General features: G+C 50.9%; 1 protein-coding gene across 1 annotated transcript in view; it reads right to left on the bottom strand.

The window, feature by feature from the left end:
* Positions 1–11,118: 11,118 nt before the first annotated feature.
* Positions 11,119–11,710, bottom strand: part of FGF19 (fibroblast growth factor 19) — a 4,085-nt gene continuing 3,493 nt past the window's right edge. Inside the window, exon 3 of the mRNA XM_006910996.1 lies at positions 11,119–11,433. Coding sequence (XP_006911058.1) covers positions 11,119–11,433 — 315 coding nt within the window. The remainder of the gene's footprint in view (positions 11,434–11,710) is intronic.

The following is an 11,710-nucleotide window of genomic DNA, read 5'->3' as shown; positions in this document are numbered from 1 at the left end:
CCGAGCCGAGCTGGGCGGGGTCGCGGTCACGCCCTCCGCCCCCTCAATAGGCGCATCGGTCCCGGCCCCCAGCGTCCGCCTGCACGCGGGCGAGGGGTGTGACCGGTTTTCAGTTTTACGAAACCAAGCAGATGGAATCGAATTGCCAAAAACGGCTAAGAAAGAACCAGGGAACAAAACTGGAAAAGCTGTCAAAGAACCAACGCCTCAGGAGGCTCTGCCCGTGGGATTTGGGGCGGAAAAGTCTCAGGAAGGGCAATTCCTGGGGGTAGCGACAGGACCCAGAGGAGGGGAGGCTGGGCTCCCGCGCTCACTGACCCCGACCCACAGCCAGGGGCCACTTTCCAGGACGACATTAGACTTCAGACTCCAGCCTAAACTGCCACCGAGTCCACGTTAACAGTGACCCAGGGACTGTGGGCCTTGGTTCAAGAAACGCAAGCTGACTGGACCCTCGGGAATCTGAAACGGCGGCAGGTGACAGGGAAGCAGCCCGGAAAGGCAATAATAAATGTTGGCATCCGCTCTTGAAATTTTAAGAGTTATTCGAAAAACCAGAAATAAAAGCAAAAGCAGAGTAATTCATAATTCATGCAGAGTCAGTACAGAGGGTTTGTGATTTAGAGCAATCAGGTCTCCCACTCCAGCTGGAAGCATTCCCCCGCCTCCCCCCCTTTTAAATTGTATCTAGTTTTAGTTCTCCCGTTTGTCTTTCCCAGAGAGATACCAAGAGAACATAATTTTTAAAAAGGTGCTTCTATCAGCGACAATGGAACATAGACATGAAGTACCAGAAGCATTCTCACTGAAATAAGACTAAAACGAGGATGCCTTTATCACATGCCCATTAAACATTTTCTGCAAGGCCTAACCAATGCGATGAAACACGAAACGGGAACAAGAAGTATAAGCATCAGAAAAAAGACACCAAAATCTCATTATTCGTAGGTATGATGGCCCATCTACAAACCCCAAAATAAGCATTTAGAATTGGTAATAGAGTTTAGCACCAAAAAAAAAAAAAAAAGCACTTGCTTACTGTTAAACAATGTTTAGTAGTGGTAGTAGTAGTCTGAGCAGGGAGGATCTGGGAAATTCACTTTACGAGAGTCACAGTAAATTGCCTAGAAATAACAAGATTTGAGCAGGATCTGTATGAAGAAAATTACAGTGATATCATGATCCCGAATAGACACAAATGCAACCAAAATTCTATGCGATCTGGGAGAAAAGCATCAAAATTCTAAATTTCATGTGCGTGAATGAGAACAACTAAGATGTTTTTGAAAAAGAGAATGACACAGAGAACTTCCCATAGCAGATATGAAAAGATAAAGTTTCAGAGAAAATATCGTGGTGTTGGTTCAAAAGAGACAGATGGCTGATATTGAGTAGAATGGCCTGGAAGGGGATTCTGAGCAGATGTAAAACCTCACACAATGAAAAGAACCACAAGTGAATGGGGAAAGGAAATTTTAATCAGTCACCATAATGGAAAAAAACTGGCTGTTGGGGAAAGTCGAGTTCCGTTTATATCTCACACCTATTTAAAAAGTTGTAGACGATTTAAAGACTTTATTTTTAAAAGGACATTTGACAATCTAGGTGGAACATTCGGGTGAGTTTGGAGATGCATTTTTAATACATGGTAAGCCATGGAGGAAATCACAAAGGGAAAAGCTGTATAATTTATAGTACATGAAAATACCAAAATCACAAAGGGAAAAGCTGTATAATTTATACTACATGAAAATACCAACGCGTACATGTCGAAAGTGGTAATAAAATTAAAAACCAGAGAAACGATCTGGGGATATATTTATCATAAGTATTACAACTAAAGGAACAATATTTCTGGTTTATAAAGAATTTATTCAAGTGAGTAAGCAATAAATGCATCCTAACAGAAAAATAAAATGGGCCAGGGACTTGAATATATAATTCACAGAAAAGAACAGGCTGGCAAACAAAAGTAAAGCAAAGACAGCCTTATTAGTAATCAAAGGAGTGCTAATCGAAAGAACAATGAGGTACAATTTTTATCTTTTCAAATAGTTAAAAAGAAATTCTTTTTTTTAGAATGACAAGATACTATCATTGCCCACAGATGCATAAATTAAAGCTACCCGCTAAGCAGTGTGGAAAGATAAGGAGGATATTTTAACGTTTTTAACTTTTGACCCAGTCATCTCACTTCTGTGACCTCATCTCGAGGAATCGTCAGAGAAAAGTGACAGTTTTTTATACACTGAAGTTCAGTGCAGCGTGATCTGTAAAGGGCGGAAGGAGAAAGCAGCTTACAGTGACAAAATGACATCACTGTGGGCGGCATCAATATCACTGTCATAGGATATGCAAACCGAAGACTCTGAAGCTACAGCCAAAAATCATGTTTGAAACAAAAAAGAATGTCATGGAAAATGGAGATGCTCCTGATGTTTAAGAAAAAAGAAAAAAGAAACTCTACATATACTTCACCTCTGATTGCACTAAACAATTATGCTTTTAAAAAGAATGAAGTATGCCATCATGTTAACAGTGACTATATCTGGATTTTAGAATTACAGGACTTTTTCGTATTTTTTTTTCTGAGTATTCCGTGTTTCTCTTAGCATAAAAATCTCGATAAAATCTAATTTCGGAATATGAAATTAAATAGACTTTGTATTATCGTCTTTTCGTTTTTAGTTGACTTGTTTTCATAAGCAAACAAAATCACGACACATCCGAAACGTTGGAAAAGGGGCAAAATAAGCAAGCAAACAAATTCGCTTTCTCATCACTCTGGCCACCAACTAATTTCTGCTCATTTTGTTACATTTTTTCCTTCGAATTTTCATAGAAGAATAATCTTAATATACGTACAATTTTATGTCCTTCCCCCTGCCCACTTATTATGTTACGAATATGTCCCAAATAAGGGAACTGTTCTTTTATTATTACATACAGCAGTGCACAAGTTTTTAATTTCAAAAATTTTTAAATTGCATAAAGCTTTGAAAGATTATATGTGCCACAAAATTCAACACCACGGATTCAAACTATGAGTTCGAAAATAAAGCTTTGAAGAAATTCCCACCGGTTGGTTCACGTGGTCAAGTTTAAGTATTGTTCTGAACTCAGATTGTCTTAATATTAAAAGGTGAAATTCTGATTTTGTTATCTTGGATTTTCCAATATCGTATCCACAAATCGCTTTATTTTCAAATAAGAGCCAGACTTTGAAAACAGGGCCTTAAAGGTAGTAATGACAGAGTTTTAAAGGGCAAATATTACTCATTTCAAAATCCTTGTATACCTTTCAAATTCAGTATTTGTTTTAGCAACTGAACTCATGAAAAGTAGGTAGGAAAAATCTGAATTAATATCTCTCCTAGATATGTCGGTTTTTGAGAAAACAGTGGTGATATTTGCTTGTGTATATCCCATAAAATAAAATTTCTCCACCTATTTGAATGGAACAAGAAACGATAAATTTGTATGGTTAACGTAAAAACGATCTATCTAAAAAGGTTAGCTTCAATTTTTCATATCTCCGAAAGTGGCCTTAATTGTATTTATTCTCGTGGTTTTGAAACACTAGTATTGAACATTTAATTTATAACAAAAGGTAAAAAGGGGATGATATAACCAACTTCCAGGGATTCACTCTATTAAGAAATAAAACACACTTTAAAAACTACGTTTCACATATTCTTGTTCAAGTTCAGTGAGAACCAGGTCACTATAAAATAATAAAACAAAATTCATCAAAATCTATAGAAAAGTGTTTGCTTATTGGAAGTGATTTTTTAAAACCTTTAATATATTTGCAGCAAAATACCAGGCAGCTTCCAAAACTAACCAAACCGAACCTGACATAGAGATCTTTAGCTGTTGACCTGAAAACAGATCCATTTTATTAGGACCAAAAAAAAAAAAAACAGTTTAAAAACAAAATGTGGCATTTGTCCCTCTGGTGGTTAAAGATGAAACCTGCCAGCAAATCCACAGATTTTGATACATGTTTAATACATGATACATCTGCAAGGATGGGGACCCCATCCTTACCCCACAGTTAGAGTGCGTGTCTTGGAGACTGGGTGATGGGATTGATGAGCTCGTGAGGAATCTTTATTTTTCTCCTTTGTATGTTTGATTTTTTTTAATTTTTTTTTTTTTACCATGAAGCAGATACCTTTCATAATCAAAACAAACACGCAAACAAAAAAGCGATTTCAAAGTCTTAAAAGGAAGTCATTTAATGACAACTCATTTCCAGGAAATAAACCTTCCTCTCGTTCTATATTTATCAGGAAAAATGAAAACACAATTGGGAAAAGAGACATTTTTTTCAGGCTTTAAATCTCAGTTTGATCCCCTGGGGCAAAATCAGAGGGGAGTTCCCGGCAGGCTTTCCAGCGGCTTCTCCTCTGCTCCCCCTCTGTGCTCTGGGCACCTGCCTAGTAGGGCCGTTTTCTGCCCGCCTCCCGGGAACTTAGGGCGGGGTGGGGGCCAGGTCTGACCACCTGCCTGCATTAGGGCCCTGGCCAGCAGGGGTCAGCCTTCACCCAGCGCAGCCCCCAGGCAGCAGGGAAGGGGGGGAGCTGAATGACATAGGCCAGTGCGGACTGGGACAAGCTCTGATGTCCCTGCGATCCCAGCCCGTCGCCTTCCCGACTGCTCTGGGAGCCACAGGGTCAGAGCCACCGCTTCCAAATGCAGGAAGGAGAAAAGGAGGCAAACGAAGCAGAGTTCACTTTGAGTCGGGCAGCAGTTCCTCCGAAACCATGATTTTCAAACGAAATAAAAGTTTGAAAGAAAATATGAATGTCCGAACATTTGCAGATACCAAAACTGACTTTGCACAGCAGAGTCTGTGAAAGGGCGCGGGCGGCAGGTGGCGGCGTAGAGACCCCTGGGCCTTGGGAGCGAGGAGGGGCCCGAAGCCAGCGTGGCCCTTGGACGAGCTGTTTGCCCACAGCCCGCAGTCACCTCCAGAGGGAGGGTGACCAGGTGAAGGGTATTCTTTCCAGATCTCGAAGTCCTTTTATGAAAACGAGGCCCAGAGCTCGGTGCTCCCCTAAGTCTGTATCTGCGGGAGCAGAAGCGCAGAGCGGACAGCGATGGCCCCGGCCTGGCTGGCCTTCCTCCGGGCAGGACCCAGCTCTGCTCCTTCCCCACGCGCCCTCCCTCTCTATGGGGGAGGGGAACGAGTGTGGCCTCGTGACCCCTTAACGGAGGCTCCAGAGGGTCCCCACTCGGCGCACCCCGCTTCCTTTCTTCAGAGAGGCCTCAGCTCAGGGCCTCCAGCGTCCGCCTTCCCAGGGCTGTGACCTCTCTGGCCCGGACCCCTCTGTGGGCTTCCCCGCCCCTCTCCCGGCGCCCCCATCCCCGCCCCCAGCCCGGGGGAGCGCCCTCCTTTCCCTTTGTGGAGAGAGATGCCTGCTGGGCTCCTTCCCCTGAGCCCAGAGACCGGAGGAGCCGGCTTAGCCGCTTCCTCCTCCGGCCCGGAACGGCCCCCTCCCCAAGGGGCGGGCGACATCCGGAGGGCCGGGCAGGGGCTCCCTCGAGTCCCCGGTCGGCCCGTCTGGGCTGCAAACACCCACGTCGCGGATGAGGGCCCGACACGCGGGACATAGAGTGACGATGTTAATAAGTGTTATAAATGGAGTAAATTCCGGAGGCATTTTTAATGTCGGGTTGCAGAGGGACGGAGCCTTCCCGTCCCGTCGCACTCGCCCTGGGCCCCTGGGGGGGGCTCGTCTGCCCGAACCGGCGGGTGGGCGGCAGCTGATCGACCGCCAGATGAGCCCGCGCCCGGGGGCGGGCGCTGCGGACCCGCCGGGTCCCCAGAGCACGGAGCCCGCGCCCTGAGCCGCTCGCGCGCCCGCCACCAGGGGGCGCCATTGCGCTGCGGACCCGCTCCGGCCTCCGCCCAGCAGCCGGGGCTCGGTCCCTCCCCCTTGATGCCGGACTGCGGGTGCTAGAACATTCTTCTCCCAAATCTCCAGTTCCGCATTCGGACGATAATAACGAGGCTAGGGACCCACTGTGCGTCAGACCCGTTTTTACTTATCACTTGTGGTTCTTAAACACAAGCTTCGGAGATGGACTTCTCCAGCATTACTCACTGGGCCTCTGGGTGGGGGGGCTTCTGGCTCCTAAGGAGCAAGTGGCAAAGCCAGCCCTGGGGCTGAGCACCCAGGTGCAGGGCACCCTAGGTTACATCCGCCCAGCCTCAGCCCATCCAGCCCTCACTGGAAGCTGATCAGGAGGCCCTACCCCTTGCCCTGTCCCTCTCAGAGCCAGCAAATGTCACATGTGGGGAGACGGAAATGTGGGCCGGTGACAGGTAACCCAGTTCTGACCCGAGAAGCAGGATCATGGAGCCCGGCTCCACGTCTCCAGAACACTCAGGTTCTGGTGTTTCGCCCCCCAGCCTGCTTGAGGCGGGGTCCTGCTGCCCCCCAAACTCTCAGACTCCTCATTCAGGGCCGGTGTCAGGGTCCAGGCTTCAGCTGGGTTTGGGGTCCCCCTACGCTACCCAGAGTCCAGGGCCACAGGGCAAGCCAACTGACAAAGTTGGTGGCCCGCCCCCCCCAAACCTCCAGCCTGCCTCAGGCCTCGCCCACGTCCCAGGAGGACCCCGCCAGCCCCGGTGTAGGAGGAAGTCAGGGCTCCCTGAGACAGGGGGCTCCCAGCCTGGGCTGCTGTCGGTGGACGGTGAAACTCTGTGCCTGGCACCATGACCCTCCGTCCCCAGTCTCCCCTAAAGTAAACTGAGTTGCAGTGGTTACTGATGAGTCTGATTCTGTGCCCGAGCGTACATTAACTTGTCCCTGGATTAACTGAGAGCACAACACAGCAGCCTCTGGAAAGATTGTAAACGTGCATACCCCGTCAACGTGGCAAGTCCTCTGAGGTCTGTCCCTCCGCGGTGGGTCAAATGACGGACCCCAAAAGATCTGTCCAAACCCTAAGCCCCAGAACCTGTGAACGTGACCTTCCCTGGAAAAAGCGTCTTTGCAGATATAAGGGTCTTGAGATGAGATCACGCTGGACTACCCACACGGGCCCTAATCCCAGCGACGAGTGTTGGAGCGCAGAAGGGGCCACACACAGGGGGTAAGGCCCTGTGAAGCCAGAGGCAGAGACTGGAGGGGCGTGGCCACCAGCCCAGGAGCCCCTGGAGCCCCCAGAAGCTGGAAGAGGCAGGAAGGACCCTCCCTGGAGCCTCCAGAGGAAGCACGGCCCTGGGACTCCTTGTTTCAGACTCTGGGCCTCCGGATCTGTGAATCGATCTCTCTCATTTTAAGCCACCCAATTCCTGAAAGTTTGTTTTGGCAGCTAGAAAGCCGATACAGCACCCTCGAAAGATGCTTGGCGATGTGCACAGACGGATGTGTGCAAGAGCATCTCTAGAGCGTGGTCGGTCAGGGGGCGAGCATCGTGGGGCCCAGAGCGTGTCCGTCCGCGGGCCGGAACCCTGCGCAGGACCGGGCGGGCTGGCTCGCTTGGCGTGGTCACGGAAGGACTGCGTTCGAGCGAGGCAGCCAGCCCAGCAAAGTCTGGGGCAAGATCGCTCCGGGCAGATGGAACTATGTCCCTACCGAAGAGGAGAGGGCGGGGACAGGGGACGGGACAGGTGCTGCTTGGGACCAGGCCAGTAGACTCCAGCGAGGGAGGGAGGTGCTCCGTTTTTCCAGAGCACGAAGGTTTGAATGTAAACTTTCTTCCTGTGGGTCCTGGGCAGCGTGTTTGAACCGCGGCGGAGCTCTTTAGTTGTCCGGGCCATACCCAGTCCAGTTAAACCAGACCTCCGGGGTGGGGCCCAGCTGTCGGATTCCCCCCACCTGGGGTTCCAATGTGCAGCCACATTCGAGAACCAGTGGAAATAACGGTTCAGGGCTGAGGGTTCTAGTCCCAGGGAGGGCTGCTGTCGGCTAGCAGCCCACTCTGTCCCAAGCTTCTTGCAGACATAACTCCATTCGATTCACCCAACAGTCCTGCGGTGTAGACATTTTTAATCTGACTGTCTGCATGAGGATCCAGGCTCAGGCGATGTGACTTATTCAAGGGGACACAGCAGGTTAACCGCCCAGGGATTCATTACCCGCTCAGCCTGACCCCACAGCCCGTCTGCTGCGCTGCGTACGGCTGTGCAGCTTTGGGTGGGTGCCTTCCCCTCTCTGGTCCCCCACTCCCTTATCCATAAAAAGAGGGGTACGAGATGCTGTGTCAGGATGCATGATCCAGTCCTGCCCACCCAGGTCTCAAATTAGCAGTCACATGGTGAGGGCGTTAAAAACTGAGGAGCATCTCGGTGGGCAAATGGCAAGGGGCCGGCTCTGGGCACCCAGGCGTGTCATCAATGTGACAGATGGTTTAGAGAGTGGGGACCACTTGCTGCGGGGTGGGAGGCGCCTCGTGGAATGGCTTTCACAGACTCGAACAATCATTTCGACTGTAGCAGGCCGACATGGGCACCCGGCTAACTTCCTGGCGAATGAGCAAACAGGACACATGTCCCCGCCAGGCACTGCACAGGTGTTCCATTCTCGGCCCGTCCTCGTCCCTCATGCAGAGGACACTGAGGCTCAGAGGACTCGGCGGATTGCTCCAGGATGAATAGCTTGTAAGTGGGAGATGGGGCGAGTCCCCCAGACAGCTCCTCAAGCTCTGTCTTGCCACAGGCTTGAGGAGCAAATATTTGTGGTTTTTATGGTATCGGAGAAGATTTTTTCCCCCTACTTTCTATTTTAAAGTAATTGTAAATTCACAGGAAGTTGCAAAAAAAATACCAGGAGGTTCTGGGTCCTTGTCACCCAGCTTCCCCCACTGGTTACACCTTAAGTGACTGTAGAATCTGATCTGAACCAGAGAGTCGTTGGTCCCGTGTGTGTGTGTGTGTAGCTGTCACGTTATCACGTGTCGGTTAGATGCAGCCGCCGCCACTAAGATGCAGAACTGACCCACCCGAGGCTTCCCGCCTGCCACTGCTTAGGGCCACACCTGTGCTCGATACTGCATGCAGGATGCAGGTCGGTAGTCACCCCCCACATCATCCCCTGCCCCCCGTTTCTTCCTCACAGATGCCCCGTTTGATCAGAGGGGCGATGGGTCCCTCTTAATACTCATTTTCCCAGCCCGCCTTGAGCCGGGGGTGGCCCTGCCACCAATCCTGGCTCAGAGAATGTGATCAGAAGCTGCCGGCAGGCCCTAAGGTCAATGTGGCAATGAGTCCTTCCTCCCCAGACTTGAGCACAGACCACTGAATGCTCAGCAGCCACCCTGAGGCCACATGACTGGAGACACCAAGAGAGTCACAGAGAACACAGGCCGGGCGTCTCTGGGCAGTGAGTAAACGCGCTACCTCTGGGTGTGGTGCTGGGAAAAGGGAGCCCCATTTGTTCAGGCCAGTGGTTCTCGGGGTGACTTTGCCCCCGGAGGACACGAAGACGTATTCGGTTGTCGCAACGAGTGTTACCGATGTCTAGTGAGCAGAGGACAGAGAACCTGTCCCTAACGAGGAATCATGTGGCTCCAAGTGTCAACGGTGACACCCCAAGTTAGGCCGCTGTTAGTTGGGGTTTGTTTCCTGCAGCTGGCAACAGTCCTGACGCGGATGCCCTCCCGGGCACCCGGCCTTCTGGCAGAGGGGGCATGAAGAAGCTGGGCCCATGCCAGCCTCCACCGCTCACTGGTTCCCCTAAACCTAGGATTTAACCCACCCGAGTCTCAGCTTGGGGAGAGGGGTACGACAACCAGGAACTTCTGTCAGGCAGTGAATATGATACAAATGCCACTTTAATGTAGAAAACCAAACTCACGTGCACACATAAATACTACGTGGGGGCATAAATAAAGTAGGAAAATAAAGAGAGATGTGCATATCAAACAAAATAAATTAGTCATAAATAGCACGTTGGTGACTAAGTGCTGGAAAACTCGGTCCCTGCTTTCACTTCCTGGCAAGGGCTGGGGCTTTCGAATCGTTTTTTCTGGCTTTTGAGTGAAACGTGCCGGTCGACCGAAGGTGGGAACTGTCCATTCCCCAGGCTCAGAATGACGTGGTGCCAGGGGCAGGGGCGGGAAGCGGACGTGGCTTCTGCATCTGTTTTTCTCTCGTCAATATCCGTAGCATTCCAAGGAGAAGCCAGCGTGCCAACGTGACAAGGACGACTAGGAGGGGACAGGCTGGCGGGGTTCCTTCTCAACCGCCCTCACGGGACACCCCTACTACTTGAGCTAATTGGATTCCCCGGAACCTTGCGTCACCGTGCGAGGAAGGGTGTTTGGGACCGGCTGTCTGTCCTGTCCCTCTGAGCAGATGGCAGAATGGCCATTCTCTTTGGGGGAGCCAGGCTGAGGCCAGGCGAGTGTTGGCTGTGTGCAGGGTGCTGGCTGTCAGGAGAGGGCTGAGGGCAGTAGGTCAACTGCCCGATTTGCCCTGGGTGTACCGCCAAGTAGGATGGTGGATGTTACTGACCCCAGAACCAGCCATCAGGGGGAGCCTCACCATTTCCCCAGGCTGCAGGGGGTGCTGGGTGCCCCCTGCTTCGGAAGCCTGCTGGGCCACGCCCACACCGTCCGTTCTGTCCTGTCCTGTCCTGCGAAGGCTCAGGGAAGGTCAGCAGTCCCCACTGGAGTCGAGATCTGGGTCAGTTCTCATATGCGGTTGAGTCGAATTCACCTGTCATTTCACAGGGCCGATCACCTGTAAAGTTTCGCAGTGACTTCTGGCTGTCCCTGCTGGAAACGACGGGGGACAAGGGCAGAGAAATTTCAGCGTGGCACCCGCTCTCCCCAAGATGGCAGGTCCCCTTCGGTGGAGGCATTCAAGCAGAACTGGGGCAGCACGTGGACAGCACGTGTCCAGCAACGAATGACCAGGGCGTGGGGTAGGGAGCTGGGATAGTTGGGATAGCACCTGGGTAGGTGGAGAGCTTACCGTTTCATGATCATACGAGTCTACCCGCTAGAAACGGCCAATGTCAAAGTGTCTATATACAAGTTCTAGAGGTTTCTTCCTAAAGCTAAATAAGACATGGGCCCGGGATTGCTACTTGGAGAAGCGCGGCCAGAGCCGGGCCTGGGGCCCTGGCCTCTAGGGCTGGGGGCGGCCAGAGCCTCCTGTTACTTCTGGAAGCTGGGACTTTCCTCCAGCCCCAATTTACTGGCGATCCCAAAAGGGTCCATGTCGTCTGTCTCCAGGGGCGAGGAAAACGTGTCGGCCTCCAAGTGGTCTTCGAAGTTCTCGGGCTCCGTCGGGCTCCTGGGCAGCATGGGGAGGAAATGGGACAGGGGCAGGAATCCCCTGTCCTTGTACAGTTGCCTCTGCTTGGCACTGCTCAGAGAGACGGGGAGGTGGTGCTTCTTGGAGTGGTACACGTTGTAGCCGTCCGGGCGGATCTCCTCCTCGAAGGCGCAGTCGTCAGCGGAGTACTGAAGCTGCGGAGAAAGGGGACAGACAGCCTGTGAGCGCCAGCGGGCGGGCGCCCCCTCCCGGCGGGCCGCCACGGGAGGCGGAGGCCTGCACAGGTGGGCGGGCAGCGGCGTTATGTGCAGCCACCTGATCCACACTGTGTGTGTGTTTGTGTGTGTGTGTGTGCGTGCGTGTGAGTGCGCACGCACGGTTAAAGGTTATAAAGTACACAATAAAATATAAAGATATTTAAAGTATGATTTATAAATTTAAATTTATAAAACATATTTATAAATTTAAATT

This window comes from Pteropus alecto, unplaced genomic scaffold (genome assembly GCF_000325575.1).
Source record: "Pteropus alecto unplaced genomic scaffold, ASM32557v1 scaffold43, whole genome shotgun sequence".
In the NCBI taxonomy this organism is placed as follows: Eukaryota; Metazoa; Chordata; class Mammalia; order Chiroptera; family Pteropodidae; genus Pteropus; species Pteropus alecto.
The sequence above is the reverse complement of the archived record's forward strand: the minus strand, read 5'-3'. Positions and strand labels throughout refer to the sequence as shown.